This window comes from Gymnodraco acuticeps, unplaced genomic scaffold (genome assembly GCF_902827175.1).
Source record: "Gymnodraco acuticeps unplaced genomic scaffold, fGymAcu1.1, whole genome shotgun sequence".
NCBI classification, from domain to species: domain Eukaryota; kingdom Metazoa; phylum Chordata; class Actinopteri; order Perciformes; family Bathydraconidae; genus Gymnodraco; species Gymnodraco acuticeps.
This window is the reverse complement of record NW_022991001.1, coordinates 433,450-451,232: the sequence shown is the minus strand read 5'-3', so window position 1 is coordinate 451,232 and position 17,783 is coordinate 433,450. Positions and strand designations below refer to the sequence as shown.

At 42.0% G+C, this 17,783-nt stretch overlaps 1 protein-coding gene across 1 annotated transcript; it reads left to right on the top strand.

Moving 5' to 3' along the window:
- The first annotated feature begins 3,356 nt into the window (after positions 1-3,356).
- Positions 3,357-17,485, top strand: LOC117559312 (probable ATP-dependent RNA helicase ddx6). Its single transcript, XM_034236009.1, has 13 exons — positions 3,357-3,542; positions 5,464-6,532; positions 6,613-6,717; positions 7,088-7,217; positions 7,687-7,833; positions 8,310-8,404; positions 8,559-8,681; positions 9,046-9,174; positions 9,386-9,502; positions 9,820-9,883; positions 9,985-10,086; positions 15,911-16,131; positions 16,221-17,485. Exons 2-12 carry the CDS (start codon positions 6,290-6,292, stop codon positions 16,123-16,125), a joined length of 1,470 nt encoding a protein of 489 aa, XP_034091900.1. The 5' UTR covers positions 3,357-3,542; positions 5,464-6,289; the 3' UTR covers positions 16,126-16,131; positions 16,221-17,485.
- Positions 17,486-17,783: the final 298 nt, after the last annotated feature.

Sequence of the window (17,783 nt, the reverse complement as noted above, 5' to 3'; positions counted from 1 at the left end):
TTACCTCAACGTCTAATGATGCCCACGGTCGCCACATGACCGGTGGGTGGCAGGCTGGTGACATACTCACGATGTGCAGACTCTCGGCCGCTCCCACGTCGGCTCACCCAAAGCGTTGTAGGTCAGCTTTCGGGGACGGTGCCTGTGTCGCTGCGGATAGCTGGTCGCTGGCGGAGGGTCAGGATCATCTTCCTCTGATGACTCTTGTAGACTTTCCCCAGGCTCTGCCGTGCGGTTCTCACCATCTCCATCAGCTGTGATGCCTCTGTTGTCAGTCTCTGTCTCCTCTTGAGCAACCGTTGCATCTTCCAGATCTGGAGCTCCGTCTTGCATCGTCAGGGCTGGTGCAAATGTCTCTGCCTCTGGATTCAAATCTGCAGCTGGATTCAACTCTGCAGCTCTCTGACTTAGTTCTTGGTCGTAAGGGAAACGGCACACCAGCTCAACTTCATCACTGCTTTCGCTGTCTGAATCTTCCTCTGGTTCGCCGGTTTGGTGTTGTCTTGTTCTTGTCCGTGTCTGTATTTTCCTCTCTTGTTTTGCAGGGTCGGGTTCCGGTTTCCCCAAGGGCAGACTGTCACATGGGAGTAGGAGGTTCCTGTGCAATACGCGACTCTTACCTCCTCCCTCTGGTGCTACTTCATACACCGGGCTGTCACTGCTCCTTCTCTTCACCACCACATGCACTTTAGTTTCCCAGTAGGACCGCAGTTTACCTGGGCCGCCCTTCTATGACAGGTTACGCACGAGCACCCGTCCACCAGGTTGCAGGTCTGCTCCATGTGCTCTTTTGTCATAGCCTTTCTTGCCCCGTAGAGCTTCCCGGGCCGCTGTTTTGGATGCGATCTCATAGGCTTGTCGCATTCGGTTTTGCCAGTTCTGTACATATTCAGTGTAAGTCTCTTTTGCCTCTCTGGGCTGTAGGTTGAAAAGCAGGTCTACTGGCAAACGAGGTGACCTTCCGTAGAGCAAGTAGTAGGGAGAGAATCCTGTGACCCCACTGCGGGTGCAGTTGTACGCGTGCACCAGTTTTGTCAATGAGCTCTTCCAATCAGCCTTCTGTTCACTTGTGAGGGCGCGGAGCATTGATAAGATAGTTCTATTGAACCGTTCACACTTCCCGTTGCCTTGGGGGTGGTAACATGTTGTGTGGGACCCCCGCACGTCACAGCTCTTCTGTAGTTGGTCCATCAACTGGTTGTCAAACTCTCTCCCCATGTCGTGGTGAATTCTCTCTGGAAATCCGACGCGGAGTGCAAACTCATTGAACAGCTTGTCAACAACAGTTTTAGCAGATTTGTTTTTCGTGGCGTAGGCTTGGGCGAAACCAGTGAAATGATCGATCACAATGAGAATGTACTCAAACCCCTGTTTGCATGTCTCTAAGTGTAAAAAGTCAATGCATACTAGCTCATACTAGCGTGTTGTGACAATGGTTGTCATGGGAGCCCTGGTTGCTTTGTGAGGTCGCTTTGCCTTGAGACACTCACACTCTTGGGTGACAAACTGTTCTATGTCAGAGTACATACAGGCCCAATAGAATCGATCTTGGATCAGGTTCCAAGTTCCAAGAGAAGAGGCCCCAAGATGGAGCCTTGAGGAACCCCACATGTCATATTTGTCAACTCAGATGTGTATTTACCTCTAGAAACAAAGTTGTTTCTGTCCTTTAAGTAGGATTCAAACCAATTTAGAACTGTTTCCGAAAGTCCCACCCAGTTTTCCAGTCGGTCTAGTAATATGCTGTGGTCAACAGTGTCAAACGCAGCACTGAGATCTAATAATACTAACACTGAAGTTCTGCCACTGTCTGTGTTTAAGTGGATGTCATTAAAGACCTTTACAAGAGCAGTCTCAGTGCTGTGGTTTGGACGAAAGCCTGACTGGAACACATCGAAACAGTTATTTAAATGCAAGAAATTACTCAACTGTTGAAAAACAACTTTTTCAATGATTTTACCTAGAAATGGGAGGTTTGATATGGGCCTGTAATTGTTCATTACTGAAGCATCTAGATTATTCTTTTTTAAGAGCGGTTTAATGACTGCAGTTTTCAGGGCCTGTGGAAAAATACCTGAGTGAAGAGATTTGTTTACTATATAAAGTAGATCTGAGGCCATGCAAGGCAAAACATCTTTAAAAAATCCTGTTGGAATAATATCAAGGCAGCAAGAGGAGGATTTCAGAAGTTGTATAATGTCCTCTAGGTTTTTATCATTAATCTGATGGAATTGTGTCATGGTGTTTGAATTGATGTTAAGTGGACACAGAGACAACACATTTGCTGTTCCTGATGCAGAGGCACTGACTGCTTGTCTGATTTTCTGAATTTTGTCAGTAGGCAAAATCATTGCACGCCATCAGATTAACTAAAGGTGTGCGGCTGCTGTGGTGGGGAAAGATGAGGCTGAATTTACAATGGGAATTTTGTCAGGAGGCAAAATCATTGCACGCCATCAGATTAACTAAAGGTGTGCGGCTGCTGTGGTGGGGAAAGATGAGGCTGAATTTACAATGGGGTTTAATGGAGACATGTTGAAAGTTGTTGTCACTTCATGCCCTCAAGAGGCATTTTGTTTAATTTATTTTGCTTAATTTTTTTTTTTTTTCAAGCTACGAGATATTTTCCTACGTTTCTCATGACAAATTATGTCTCAGGGATGTAGGGTTTGGGAATTATGGCAGGTTTAAAAGAAAATATGAAGGCAAAATTAAATCTCTCCTCCACTCTAGCTGTGACATCACGCACTCTAAAATCTGAAGAAGGCCTCTTTACCAAGGTCTGAACAATGTTTAATATCTCTAAAAGTAAGAATCAGATTTAAAAGTTGCGTTACACGAATAATGTCAGAAAGATGTGTAACATTTTAAAGTTTTAAAGTTTCTGAGTGAAAGTATGAATTGACAGTTAGCAGTTGAAGTCGCATGAAGATTTGTTGAAGTCTGAATTATGAAAGTTATGAATGATAAAAGTAATAGCAATCGATTCCCGACCGAGCTGAATGTTTTGATGTTTGAACGGAGTTTCTGCGATGTTCAATGCGGGAGGAGAAGACCGGCAAAATAACGGGCGGAATAATAAGAATAAAGAATTTCGTGCGGAGAAGAACAGATAATTGGAATGCTGTATCAGCATTCCCACTAAATAAGTAAAGTAAAGGTAAATACATCAAAGTAAACCATCTCTCCAGTGCTTTTACTTAAGTTTTTTTTATTCTGGCATCGTTTTCAGCACGAATAGAGAATATTTTCATTAAAAAATGTATATTTGGAAATGTATTAATTAGACTGTATCGTCTCGGCAGTAACCAGGTGTGACAGCAGGTGGCAGCAGCGTGGCGGAGTGTCACATGTAATAAATATAAGCGAGACACAGAGGAAGAGAAGACGAAGAATAAGGCGACCATGTTGATTTAAAGGAAGAAGAAACACAAAAGAAACGATTTATTTCAACTAAAAATCAGTTATTATAGCGAATTGTAAAGAAATTGGTTGAGCAACCGCACACTGAGTATCCTATGTAAAATAAAAGAGAAACTAAGGTAGGTTTTCTGCGACATGCAACCCTCAAATTGTGTTAAAAACATCGTTGTTGTGTTCTCGCTAGCACATAGCTAACGTTATCGAGAGGAGTTATTTGTGCTATAATAGTCCGGCTGCTAAAGAGCTTGCTTATTGTGCCATATAGCTTTAACGACAACATTTAAATGGACGAGACGGTAACCACGAGTTTGGTAATAGTCGCGAAACTTTACACGATTGTTGTCATATTGTGTGTAGACAATCTGAATGAAATTGTTGAAACGGCTTAGCGCTTAGTTAGCTTGGAGCTAACACTAGTTTCGCAAATCGGTGACGTTAGCCCTACGGTGCTAATGTTGTTTACCTGAGACGCAGTATTATTATTATTGTATTAATAGGAAGACGAACGAACCCTTACCAAGCAATGCATATGGTGACATACTCTAAATGTAATACATGTGAAACCTTTTATCATATAAATGTGTGTAAATATGCAATAACATGACTTGTATCTGTGCGGTCATGTTTGAAGCTATCAAGTAATTCACTCAGTCAGAGCGTCTTTGGACCCGACTTACAGTTTTTGACAATCGCTTAAGACTGTAATTATTATTAAATACACTTCAGTCAGACATACAGTCTTAATTGTAGGCCAGTCTTCTTTCCAATCCGGGCATTTTGAGCATCGCTAATCGGCCTCGGAAGATAATTGCCACCTGGCAGGTTCACCTGTGCAATCTTAAACCAAACCAGTTAGCCAATTAGCTTAATTTAGCCTTTCACTGAAGTCTAAAGAACTAGTGTTTCTTATCAAAGTTGCAACAATTTTTTTAACATTGGCTTGATATGTCACTATCAATGCTTGCAAGTCTGTTATTATTTTCAATAGCAAGAACCCCTTATAAGTTAGGAGACGAACAGTGGCAGATATATGTCCTTAATGTCAACAGGTTTAAGTCTCATTAAGATACAAATATTTGTTCAATAGTAACGTGGTCAAAAAGGCAACACCAACAAACAAACAAACACTACCGACACACACAACTATGAGCACAGTATCCAGTTAGTATGCAGTACAAAAATAGTAATAATTTATAAAAACGGCTAAAACAAAACAATCTTGGTAAAGCAATGATGAAAGGTGCAATTTTCTTAATACTCTAACATTGACATAAATTCCAATACTGTAATGTTCTTGTTTTTTTCAGGAAAGAAAAGCAGCACGGTTTAAAGCTTTTTTTGTTCTAACTTTGGAGATATAGCTGTCAAATACTATGAGAGCGCAAGTTACTCAAGTAAAAGTAGAAACGTATTGGCCCACTAGGCTGCTAGTACTAGGATACAGTGACATTTGACCTCTGCATTTAACCCATCCTAGTACTAGGCTTCTAATACTAGAATGGGTTAAATGCAGAGGTCAAATGTCACTGTATGCTGTTTGCACTTGTGACCATTAAAAAGGGTTTCATCCTCCAAATTCTAATTTGAATCTAATTAAAATATACTTAAAGTTCCAAAAGTGAAAGTAGTCATTGTGCAGATTGGTCCATTTCAGAATAATATATTGATATGTTTTATAATGATTGATCATGAAAGTGTTCTCAAAGCTGGTAAAGGTGCAACTAGTTTGAATGACTTTGTATACTGCATACGGTAGCTGGTGGATTTACTCCAGGTGGAACTAAAGTCTGATTCAACACTTGATTAGATTTCACATCATTCATCCACATCTGTGAAGTAACTAAAGGTATTAAATACATGTAGTGGAGTCAAAGTACACGATATCCCTCTGATTTGTAGTGAAGTTGAATCTTTTTTGAAATATCAGTCATTGTATTTCAGAATATAAAATGTACTTAAACAGTGTGCAACAACGACCGAGTCAGTTACTTTGCTGTTCATGGTTTGTTTTAAAACCATTTGGTTGGAATTTCTTTTTAGGTTACAAGATTGAGTTGTTGGCTGACTTTTGAGGAGGCAGCGGGTTAATCACGGCCACACACGTCACACACCGACCTGAAGACCTGTGGTGCCCGGCGAGAGAGGGTCAAACACCTGGAGGAGAAAGGAAACGCACACTGAGGACTAAAAAGGGGTGGAAAGCTTTTTGGCTTTGGACTAGAAACCCCCTTGTATTTGTGAATTCAGGATCCAGTTTTTTTTCACACAGTCGAGCGACGTAATCCACACAGTGGAAATAATAAAAGGAAATCATTACAGACCTTATGATTTTGGGGAAATACTTGTACAAAGTTGGACAACCTTTTTTTCAAGGACGGGGATATTGAGCAACTCTTTGGACTCAAAGAGGAAGTTTTGTTCAATTTGAAACAAAAGCATTAAGCATTGAACTAAGATTATTTTGAAGAGGCTGTTCCCCAAGTTCAGATTGCCTTAGTTGTTCTAATTCAGGACTTGAACCGCTTTGATACTTGTTCACATATAATTTTTCTATTTGTGGGCAAGTATATTCATGCAAATGAGTGCAAATTTCTCTTCATTTTGAAGAGCTCTTGTGTAAAAACGTGTTTTTGTTGTTGTTCTTGTACGTCAGTCACTCTGTTGTTGAAGGGGACCGAACTGCACGTACATGTGTATATGTAAATACTACAAATTGACTTCTGTTGGACTTAAAAAGAATAGAGAATATTGTTTGTTAATGCTTTATTAAACTTTTTTACTTTTGAAGAGAATTTTTAAAAAGAAAAACCTAAGAGGCAAAAATCTAATACTTTGAAGAAGAAAAAAAACAAGGAAAACAGGAATAATGGCAACGGCCAGAACAGAAAACTCTGGCCCCGTCATCATGGGACTGAACAAGCAGAACGGGCAGCTCAGAGGACAGACCAAACCAGCTCCAGTCCAGCCAGCACCCACAACTCAAGGAAAGGCTCCGGCTGCACCCCAGACAGTGGGCGGTGCCGCTCAGGACGGAGGAGGCATCAAGTTCGGGGACGACTGGAAGAAGAGCCTAAAGCTCCCTCCCAGAGACGACAGAGTCAGAACCTCTGTGAGTCAAACTATCCCTTCTCTTCTTTCCTACTGTTTCTTAGCTCTACTGTGTTCCTAACCCTCCTGTGTTTACTGCAGGATGTCACGTCTACTAAGGGGAATGAGTTTGAAGATTACTGTCTCAAAAGAGAACTCCTGATGGGTATCTTTGAGATGGGTTGGGAGAAACCTTCCCCTATCCAGGTATGGCTTCTTTTATTTTTTTTGGCAAATTATAATTTCTAACCAGATGAAACTAATGTCATCATCATGCCTGAACAGCCATTACAGAAAATCGCTTTTTAAATGTCATTCATTTGTTATTTAGGGTTGTTACAACTCAGTACATGTGTGCTATGGTTTAATGCTCATTAGAATAAAATACACAAACCTTTCATAGTCAAACATGTAAAACTGGTTCATTATTTGAATCCTGAATTCTTGTCAGATAATGTAACTAAATGTCAGTGTTGGAGTAAAACAGTTTCTGTAGATTAGAGAATTGTTGCAGCATTACGATTGAAGAATGATGCCACAGTATACTCACAAAGATAATATTTGTGTTTCCTTGCAGGAGGAGAGCATTCCCATCGCCCTGTCTGGACGGGATATTCTGGCTCGGGCTAAGAATGGAACAGGAAAAAGTGGAGCCTATCTCATCCCAATGCTGGAGAGAATCGACCTGAAGAAGGACTACATACAGGGTGAGGCACTGCCTGTATTTTCATCGTGCTCAATTCACTTAACAATGGCCTACGTGACCTCTGACCTGGCTGTACCGATTCATACAGAAGTCAGATTGATCAAATTGCTATTAAAATCTCAAATCAACATTTTAGCTTTTGCTGCTGTTAGCAGATACAAATGTAGCTAAACCAGTATTATTAGTTTAAGCAAACAAAATATTCTGCTTGAATGCCTATTATTGGTGTAAAGCCTTTTTTTTTTTAAAAACAACCCAAATAAAAAAAAGGACAAACTAATTTAATCTGATTTGTCCTTTTTTTTTTCTTCAAATGGTTAATTTTGTAAGGAGATTACATCATAACATTCATTGGACGAAAGATATTCAAAGCTTTATTCAAAAACCTCAATAGAAGCTTCAAATGTCAAAAATAAAAAATACATGTCTGTCATTATAGCTATAGTAACCTGTACATTTCCCTGCCTCAGCACTTGTCATGGTGCCCACCCGGGAGCTGGCACTGCAGGTGAGCCAGATCTCCATCCAGATCAGCAAGCACCTGGGGGGGGTCAAAGTCATGGCAACCACAGGGGGCACCAACCTGCGAGATGACATCATGCGTCTGGATGAGACCGGTAAGAAGCTACAGTGAATCTCACTGACGTACTAATGGTACTTCCAAAAAGGTTTTCTGCACACTACACAGTGTGCAGAAAAATATCAACAATTAGTCAATTCAACCCACTAAGCCTTTTTAAAGTTATATTTTTCTGATTCATTTAAAAAAAAGTTTACAATTTACTTTTATACCCTATGTTTATATTTTCTTTAATAATAGATTGGTCTATTAAAGTATATTGTGTTATATTGTACCCTCTATAGATGTATATCTTTGTACTGTTAATGTGTTTATTGTATAATCATTTCTTTGTTTATTTGGTTTAATTCATGTTCAATGCCTTGTTTACATGCTGATGCAATAAAACCATTTCCCAAATTGGGATCAATAAGGTCTGATTTAGTAAAAAATGTAAGGTACAGATAATGGACACAACAAAGAAGGATCATATACTAATGTTATTACACCTTTCTCTCCCATTACCCACCTCAGTGCATGTGGTCATTGCCACGCCTGGTAGGATCCTGGACTTGATAAAGAAAGGCGTTGCAAAAGTGGATAGAGTCCAGATGATGGTGATGGATGAGGTAAACATGACTAAACAAGAAAAATGCTCTTTATTGCTAGTATATATTGTCAAAAGCATTTAATTTCTATACAATTATTATTATTTTTTTCATTCCATGTTTATGGAAGTCAGGAGAAAAGCCTGCCTGTTAACGTGTCTGTGCTTCCTCTCAGGCGGATAAGCTGCTGTCTCAGGATTTTGTGGTGCTCATTGAGGATATCATCAGCTTCCTGGCCAAGCACAGGCAGATCCTGCTCTACTCTGCAACCTTCCCCATCAGCGTGCAGAAGTTCATGGTGAGTCCTGGGCTGATCGCTGCAGCCCTCGGCGGCTCCATGGCCGCAGGCCACCTGGCACCGCTCGGCTCTCACTGCACACCAAGCTGTTGTCACGCCGTGCCCAGATCTGTTCGTCTGCTCCATGCATTTCAGGGACTGTCTTTGTCTAAAGCAGCCAACAGGCACAGGGTTAGATTGTTGTGATTATGAAACAACATATCTAAATGCTTAGTAAGCCACTACAGTGCAAGAGAAACAAAACAAACTCATCAAGCAACACATTTTATTACTTATTTGAGGGAAGTTCGGTCATTCTTGTAATGTGTGATAATTCTACCGCCTTTAAATGCACATTTTAATCTGTTTATTGTCCTTGCTGTAGTCCAAGCACCTTCAGAAACCCTATGAGATAAACCTGATGGAGGAGCTGACTCTGAAGGGCATCACTCAGTACTACGCCTACGTCACGGAGAGGCAGAAAGTCCACTGTCTCAACACGCTGTTCTCCAGGGTAACTACTCGCTGTCCAAGCCTCGCAGTCACTATGGCACTTCATCTCATTCTGAAATGCTGCAGAAGATGTTCTAACCTTTGTGCGTTACACTTTATCATAAACAAATGGAAACACAGCACAGAAGTGTTCACTTTTTATTGTTCAGTCTTTATTATTATGGTAGATGAGAAATCCATAACATTCGATTTTTTTTTTCTCCACCTCACAGCTTCAGATCAACCAGTCGATCATCTTTTGTAACTCCACTCAGAGGGTGGAGCTGTTGGCCAAGAAGATCACTCAGCTGGGATACTCCTGCTTCTACATCCATGCCAAGATGATGCAGGTGAGGAAGAGGTGCTCTGTGGAAAACTACTACTTCTACTCAGTCACCTTTCAAAAAACGGATCATTAGAAAGCATTAAATAACCATGATCAATAACAAAATAAAACTGGTCAAATAAAATAGAAAATATACATTGATTGCAGTATTTAATTCTAGTAACAGGTTAGATGTGGTGCTAAAGGCTTCAGAAATCTGGACATTTGTCTATTAGGTACCTGGAAAGTGCTTGAAATTGACTCTTGCGTCTTTAAATGTTTTTTGTTGTGTCTTTCTTCCTAGCCTCTTTAGCAGTGTTTTCATCTCTTGTATATTTTCAGGAATACAGAAACCGTGTGTTCCACGACTTCAGAAATGGACTGTGCAGAAACCTGGTCTGCACTGGTGAGTTTCTTATGTTAAATGATGCATTTAAAAAAAAAAAAAGCCATTGATGTTAAACCAGGAAAAACAAGAGAAATGACAAATCCAACTTCTTCCGACAGATCTGTTCACCAGGGGCATTGACATCCAGGCTGTCAATGTGGTCATCAACTTCGATTTCCCCAAGAACGCTGAGACGTACCTCCATCGCATTGGAAGATCAGGTATGCTTCCTACGCCTCGATGCTGTATTCTACTTCATTATGATTACACTTCACCGTCTCATTTGCAAGAACCCGTTTACTTTTACAGGATCTAAATTCTTGGCTTCACTTACGAGAGGAGTCTGCCTGCAGACCTCCACTCTCAGGACAGTTCCGGTGCAGACCTCCACTCTCAGGACACCTCCACTGTCAGGACAGGAAGTGCACGCTAAGAATTCCAAAATAAAATCACCACTATCAGTACAGTGCCACTTTCCAAACAGGAAATGCACGCAAATACAAAATAAAATCGGATCGTGACACTTATTATATACATATGTTATATATTAGGGCCGGGACTCGATTAAAAAAATTAATCTAATTAATTAGAGGCTTTGTAATTAATTAATCGAAATTAATCGCATTTTTAATCGCATATACATATTTGACCTAAGAACAGTGAGAAGCAATTTTTTTTCACATGGATTTTAGTATACCATTAGGCGCATTCACACCGCAGTACTTTTCCCACAAAGGTTCATGAGAATTTAGTTCATGAGAACTCTTTGAACCTGGGGGTGGATTAGGCAAATGAAGCCGCTGACGTCACTTCTTCTTCTTCTGCTTTGGGTTTACTGGCAGGCCGCAAACCACTTCACGGCGTATACTGCCGCCCAAAGTCCCCGGCCGGAAGTCCCCGGAGTTAGGGACTGGCTTCAGTAGAAGCTGCTGGGAGTCCCAGCAGCCTTCAGAGTAAATCGCCAGAACGCCGACACCTCCTCATCTCCACCGCTCCCATGTTTTATTTTGTGTTGCCATAAGTTAGTCTCTCTGCGTTTCTGCGCTGGGCTAATGCTAATAATGCTAATGCGAGGATAATAAAATGGCGGCTTCACAAAACTTTTTGGGAGTTTTACGGGGCGTGGTTTGCAATCCGCCCAGCCAATCAGAAATATAGCTCTTTTCTCACAAGAGAGCCGTACGAAAGTCCCTGCTCTCTAGCAGCTCTCTGCTCTCTAACAGGGACTTTCGTGGGGGTAAAAAGGTTCTCATTAACTAATTTTAGTACCGGCTCTTTTTGGTGTGAACGCGATAAAAGAGGCTAACATCCACGCTAGCTTCCACGCTAGCTGCTATATGTTTTGCATTGAGGTGATACTTGAGGCTTGATGTGCTGCGGTGATATACGAATTCCTTTTTGCATAATTTGCACACAACCGTGCTCTTATCGACGCTTCCATCCGTCCGTTTTTTAAAACAACATATCCCACTGTTGTTCACTGTGGTTTGTTGTTGTCTGAAGTCATGAACGTTAGTTGGTGCTCCAGTATAATCGGTACGCCTGAAACTCATCCAGTGAGAAACGTTCCGCTGTGCAAAAATAAGTGCGATTAAAATGCGTTGTGCGAACAGTGGAAGGTTCGAGAAACAACCGTGTTTGCCGGGTGCACCGCGGCGGAGGTGGGGAGGTTCCAGCTGGGAACCTCCACCCCGCTGCGGGGCCCGTGGTGGGACCCCTGGACGGTGCGTCTTGGTCACGCTTCATATCGGCCGGCCCGGGAAGGAAGAGACACGCAGAGTGGGAGAAGTCCCCCACCCCAACGCAGCACACCCTCCCGGCCATTAGAGTCGAACCCGCAGTTCGGAGGAACCGACCGCCAGAGCACCGGCACTAGGCCGGGCCGGCGCGGAGGCCCTCCGACAGTGGGTCGCGTTTGCCATTCGATCAGTGAGAGGAGAAAAATGGTCAAAATCCGTTAATATATGGATGAGTGGGGGGGGGGACAGGCCGTGGGGGGACACAGGCCGTGGGGGGACACCCGAGACTGGGCAATGTCCCCGGTAGAAACCGGGTGAAATAGCCAAAAAAATTATAAAACCGGGGAAAGTGAAAAAAAGTGTCCGAAAATAGGCACTCGTGAGGCGGGCAGAGTCCCCGTTACATTCCTCCATGGTGTCATTTGAGCGAAAAGCTTTTATGAGAACCAGGCTGGGGGGGTCAAAAGGGCTTGACCAAGGCCGACCCAAAGTGCACGGTGGGCGGACTCATCACCTCCGTGATGAGTCTCCAATTGTGATTTGAAAACTTCCATCAAACGAGTCCTTCGGTGAGCAGGAAAAAAAACGCGTCAGAATCGTCACTTCCTGTACTGACAGTGGAGGTGTCCTGAGAGTGGAGGTCTGCACCGGAACTGTCCTGAGAGTGGAGGTCTGCAGGCAGGCTCCCATGTCACTTACAGCAGTGGTTTTCAAACTGTGGGGCGCGATCCCTGGTGGGTCGCGGAGGTACTGCAGGGGGGTCGCGGGAAGATTTTTTTATTTTATTATTTTCTCCTTTTAGCTTTGTGAAGCACCTTGAGATGACGTTGTTTTTAAAGTGCAGCTATATAAATCAAATGTATTATTATTCAATTGTAAACGAACACTGCTCGAAAATATCTCATTGGTCAGAAAGCTGGGGGCATAATTCTGCCTTTTGCAACATCCTACTTGTGTGAGATAGGCTTTTTCTGTTGTTGCTGCCATCAAAACGAAATACAGATCAAAGCTGAACATTGAGAATGAACTGAGAGGGGCAGTCTCAAAACAACAGCCCTGGCTTGAGAAGATCTGCAAGGGAAAGCAAGCGCACACACAAGTAATTGATTAGCTAGTGTGGAATAGGAATGGTAAAGTGATATGATCGTTTGCAACCTGCAATAGAAATAGTAGTTAATATATTTTCCTTAAAGAAATTTGAATTTAAAAATCTACTACTCAGGGAAGAAGGCCAACCAGTTTTAATTAGGCCAAATTAATTCACAGTATCTATTACAAGCACTTTTGTTCATGTGTAATTCATAATAAATTATAGTTGGATCTTTGTATCTTCTTATTATTAGCAGAGAAAATGTAATGTTTTTACAACAATTAATCCTACCAATATAGATGGGAACCGGGTTGGGGGGGGTCCCGAAAATAGTTCCAATACCCAAGGGGGTCCCGACTGAAAAAGTTTGGGAACCACTGACTTACAGTAAAACCTGTCTCTGTTAGTCTCGATCTAACTGCAGTGTTGACTCTGAACACTTCTTGGCATCCATACAACATACTGGTTTGCCAGAGTTATAAGAGTTGGCTCGGTCTACACTAGGGATGCTCCTCTTAATGTCTTTCATTTTTTGTAAAGCACTTTGAATTGCCTTGTGTTGAAAAGTGCTATATAAATAAACTTGCCTTGCCTTGCTCCGATCGCCGGAATCAGTATCGGCCGATTGCCGATCCAATGGGCGGGGCCTATGGGGATCTTCCATTTAAAGTGATGTTTAAAACTCAGTTAATGGGGCTCATTCACTGGCGCTACCACAAACAACAACCAACATAATTATTACATTCAAATTAAGTACATTATTCAAGTTTACATTAACTTTGGATAATAACACGGGAGAAATGAGCGGAAGCGCTCTTTTCCTCTCTCCCTCTCTCCCTCTTTTCCTCTCTCCCTCTCTCCCTCTCTCTCTCTCCTGACAGCCTGTCAGTATCTCATGCAGCTCACTGATCCAGTAATGAGTGACCCGACAGTGAAGAATACATATATGTATAACTAGTTTAGCTTGTTCCAGAGGTAGATAAAATAGCTAAGTGTGTTAGGTCTAATGCTGCGTTCACACCGGATGCGATGTTTGGGGGTGGCGCGATTACATGTAAAGTCAATGCAGAGACGCGGACAGACGCGAATTCGCTCCGACGGCGAGCATGAAGTGGTGGACGCGGCGCGAATCACACGATTGAGGCGATTGAACAGTGCCGCTTCAAACGCGAGAGTTCAATTTTTTTCAACTCGAGCATCATATTCGCGTGACGCGATCTCGCGGTAGCCAATCAGCGGTGAGGAGCTCAGCCTGCCGTCACTGACGTTCAACCAGAAAACATCACCCGTTAGCTGTTAGCAATTAGCACACAGAGATCACAGCTCCTCATATTTCATTTCATTTCATTTCATTTTTATTTGTCCCGCTCATGGTACGCAAAACCAAATGTACAATAATTGCCACAAAACATGACTCTACCATTGAGCGAAAAGGAGCAGGGAGAAGAATAAAATCTTATGTGACCTGCCCCTTTCTAAAAAAAACAAATAAATACAAATAGATGGTCTGCCCTTCATAATAATAAAAAAAAAAATTCACAGCCAAACATAACAGTATCTTAGGATACTAAGAGAAACACACAAAAAAAATACTTATTTCCCACTTGACGGTTAACGGAAAGAAACGACACCAAAACATCACATGTATAAGGAAAAGAAAAGTGCAACACCCTCATCTGAATCCTACTGGAGAAGAAGGTGGAAAGCGACACATGATGATAATAACAATAACAACAATAACAATGGCAAATACAGAGGAGACATCAAAAACATGAAGGACCAGAGTACATGGACTTATTCACATTCTGCTTCATATAGTCCCATCTTTCTTCATTTATACAACTTCTTTAACTGAAAAATACATATACAATTCTTTAGATCCTTGTGTTGAGAATTCCACAATTGTACACCAACTACCGAAATACACATTTGTTTAAGAGTAGTCCTTGCATATGGATGCTTAAAATTTAATTTCCTTCTGTGGTCTTCCTTGTCTGATCCAAAAACAAACAACTGTTGTAAATATGCTGGTAACATTCTGCTTTGTGCATTACTGATGATGTCTGCAGCTCAGCTGTCTTTGAGTTTCAAGAGTCCTGACTTAAAAAACAGTCTGTTGGTGTGTTCTCTTGAGTCAGCTTTATGAATTATTCCTACTGCCCTTTTCTGTAGTATTGACAATGGCTTTATGTTGCTCATATACGTGTTGCCCCACACTTCTATACAATAAATGGCAAAATGAGTGAACCGTACAACATCCTCAATGCCTTGTAATCATATCTGTTCAGAAACTGGACAAAAGTTAAACAAGAACAAACCACAGACTGTCTGTGTCATGGCGAATACAGTCACCGGTATCAGTATGTTGTTACTTCGGCATCATTCAGAAACGTGTATTACGAGGTGAAATATGTTCATTTTGTTGTAGTTGTAGCCCCCGAGCCAGCGCGTCTTGTTTGAACGATGCGAGTAAACACAACTGACAGCCGTGGTGAAACTCGAGCGATTAGAGCGAAGCGAATATTTTCATCGCGTCCGGTGTGAACATAGCATAACTCTTAGTGTGTGTGTGTCGCTCTGCTCACCGGTCCGTCACAGCGGGCGGAGCTGCAGGATTTCTGCTTCACACACGTTGCAAACCGCTATTTTATTGTCTTTTTCGGACACCTTAAAATACTGCCAGACCGGTGAAGCCATGTTGGCGAGCTTGTTTTGCCGCACACAGAGAAAAGTGTCATGTATTTTACGTCATGTGATCGGCTCTCCCGATCGGCCTTTATAGAGAGCACCGATCGATCGGCAGAGAGTGAATATCGGCCGATCGATTGGAGCATCCCTAGTCTACACCTCAGAATGCTCCCACCCCACAGAGGACTGGAAATAAAGTGTAACGGCATAGCAACAGTACAAGTCTTGCCCCGTGTCGATGATTAGTTTGATGATCTTTATTTCAAGAAACGTACATGTCGCAATATCAGACACAGCAGTCAGGATGTGTGTCTGTGGCTATACTGTGTGTCACTGTATGCTCGTGTGTGTGTGGCTGTGACGGTACCTTTTGTTTGCTTGATGTTAAACCATAATACCTGATGTTTGTTAAATTGACCGCCAAAAGATCGGATATTACGAGACTGAGCTGTTGGCTGATCAATCGTGGATCCCAAATATTGCTGTTGGAAGACTTTTTTTCCATTAAACACACCCTGTCCCTCTCAGGGAGGTTCGGTCACCTGGGCCTGGCCATCAACCTGATCACATCAGAGGACCGCTTCAACCTGAAGTCCATCGAGGACCAGCTGGTGACCGACATCAAGCCCATCCCCAGCAGCATCGACAAGAGCCTCTACGTGGCCGAGTTCCACACTTCCGGAGGAGACTGCGACGTGGAGGAGATCGAGGAGAAACCAGGACGCCAACAGGACGGCAAATAATAACAGGTAAGAAGCTTTGAGATGATTTGTAAGACTTTCACTAGATTAAAAATGTCCGACACGTCTTTCTAACCTGCGTTTGATCTCCCCTGCAGGACACGCCGGGCTTTAGCACAGACAACACACGAGCTTCAGGCAACTCTTCAGCTTCTCTTGTTTTCAAAGCCTGTCAAATGGATGAAAAGGTGTTTTTTTATTTTTAAGCATTTCATTGTCTTTTTCTCCCAAAAAGCTGCCTCATTCTTATCATTTTTTTGTATGAATTCAGAAGCAATATTGTTTTGCACCAAACTCATGGACCATGCATCCTGCGTATGAGCCTAGTGTGTTTACTAGTATCTCAGTGACACAGCAGCGTAAATGAGTATCAAAGCTGTTCAGAAGCCATTGCTCTGGACACGACTTCCATTATCGCAGCCTCTTTAACGTTGAAGCGGTGCACTCCCAGCGGCCGTCGTCCTGTCCACTCACTGTTGTCGTCACTCAAGTGCCTTACTTATACTCCCATGTGCACTCATCCATTCATAGCCTGCTGTTTCCTGTCACTGTGCAGCAGAGTACGAGCACAACTACGATGAATTTAACCTAAACCCCAGTTAATTTAAAAAACATCCATTATGCAAGGGAAAAGACAACACAAACAAACAATCTCCGTAAAAACATCCTGAATGTGAACGTTTATTTTTAATATGAACGTTGCAATAAAAAAAAAAAGGGCAGCTTTATTGAAATACTGCGTGACTGTTTTTCCCTTTCCCTATGAATAATACAGAGTTTAGATGGGTAGAAACACAAGGCCCCATACTGATTCCTGGATGTTAGCCGCTCAGCAGCACGGGGGATTAATAGCAGCCTCATGCTGTGACATTATGGCTGTTCTATATAAATACGAAATAACATCCTATTAGGCTGGTGAATACTGTAAACCCATTGGCCAGGGAAGCTGTTGATGACAAACTGTCCTCCTCCTGCACGCTGCTACAGCACAGGAGCGTCAGAGGCGGCTTCTCAGCAGCTTTGATGGAAACATTTGCCGACAAGCTGATACACATTTCTGTAACAACGGGTCCAAGGAATACTTTTTTTTTTATGGAGTTTTGTGCAAAACAATAGTGTTTAATTTTTCCCGACTGCTTCGGATTAATTAAGATTTTGTGGAAAAACAAGGAGCATTTTTGCAAATCCTTATTATTATTATTATTATTATTATTTTTAAAGCCCCATCATGTTCAAATTGAAGTTGGTGAATGTATATGTGAATACTCTATCCCAATGCCAAGCTCACCAGCATATTCCCCAGTGTTTAGTTGCTGCTGTTGCATTAGAAACTCCTCTTCTGGCTGTATGAGCTTGAATACTGGATGATGAGACGTTGTCATAAAGTCTTTAAAGGGACAACATTGTCCTTCAATTGAACTGAAAATCAGTTTTCTTTCTGAAGCGGCAGCAATATCTTTTTTTTTTTCAGCACAGATATGTTTGATCATTATTCTAAAGGTGTGAGGGGTGTTTGAAAGCAAAATTGTAGCATCTCTGAACAGGCAGCTGTGATCTCCTTGTTTTTTTGTTTTCCCCCCTCCCCTAACAGAGCGTCAAATGATGAGAAAATAGACGTAAAAAAGAAAGTATTTTTGCTTTTAAGATTTATTTTTTGATGT

Excerpts from the sequence above, each read along its gene's own strand:
- LOC117559312 (XM_034236009.1), top strand. The coding sequence starts at position 6,290 with ATGGCAACGGCCAGAACAGAAAACTCTGGCCCCGTCATCATGGGACTG. Across the intron at positions 7,834-8,309 it reads CATGCGTCTGGATGAGACCG|TGCATGTGGTCATTGCCACG; the intron begins GTAAGAAGCTAC and ends TACCCACCTCAG. Across the intron at positions 9,175-9,385 it reads TCAACACGCTGTTCTCCAGG|CTTCAGATCAACCAGTCGAT; the intron begins GTAACTACTCGC and ends TCCACCTCACAG.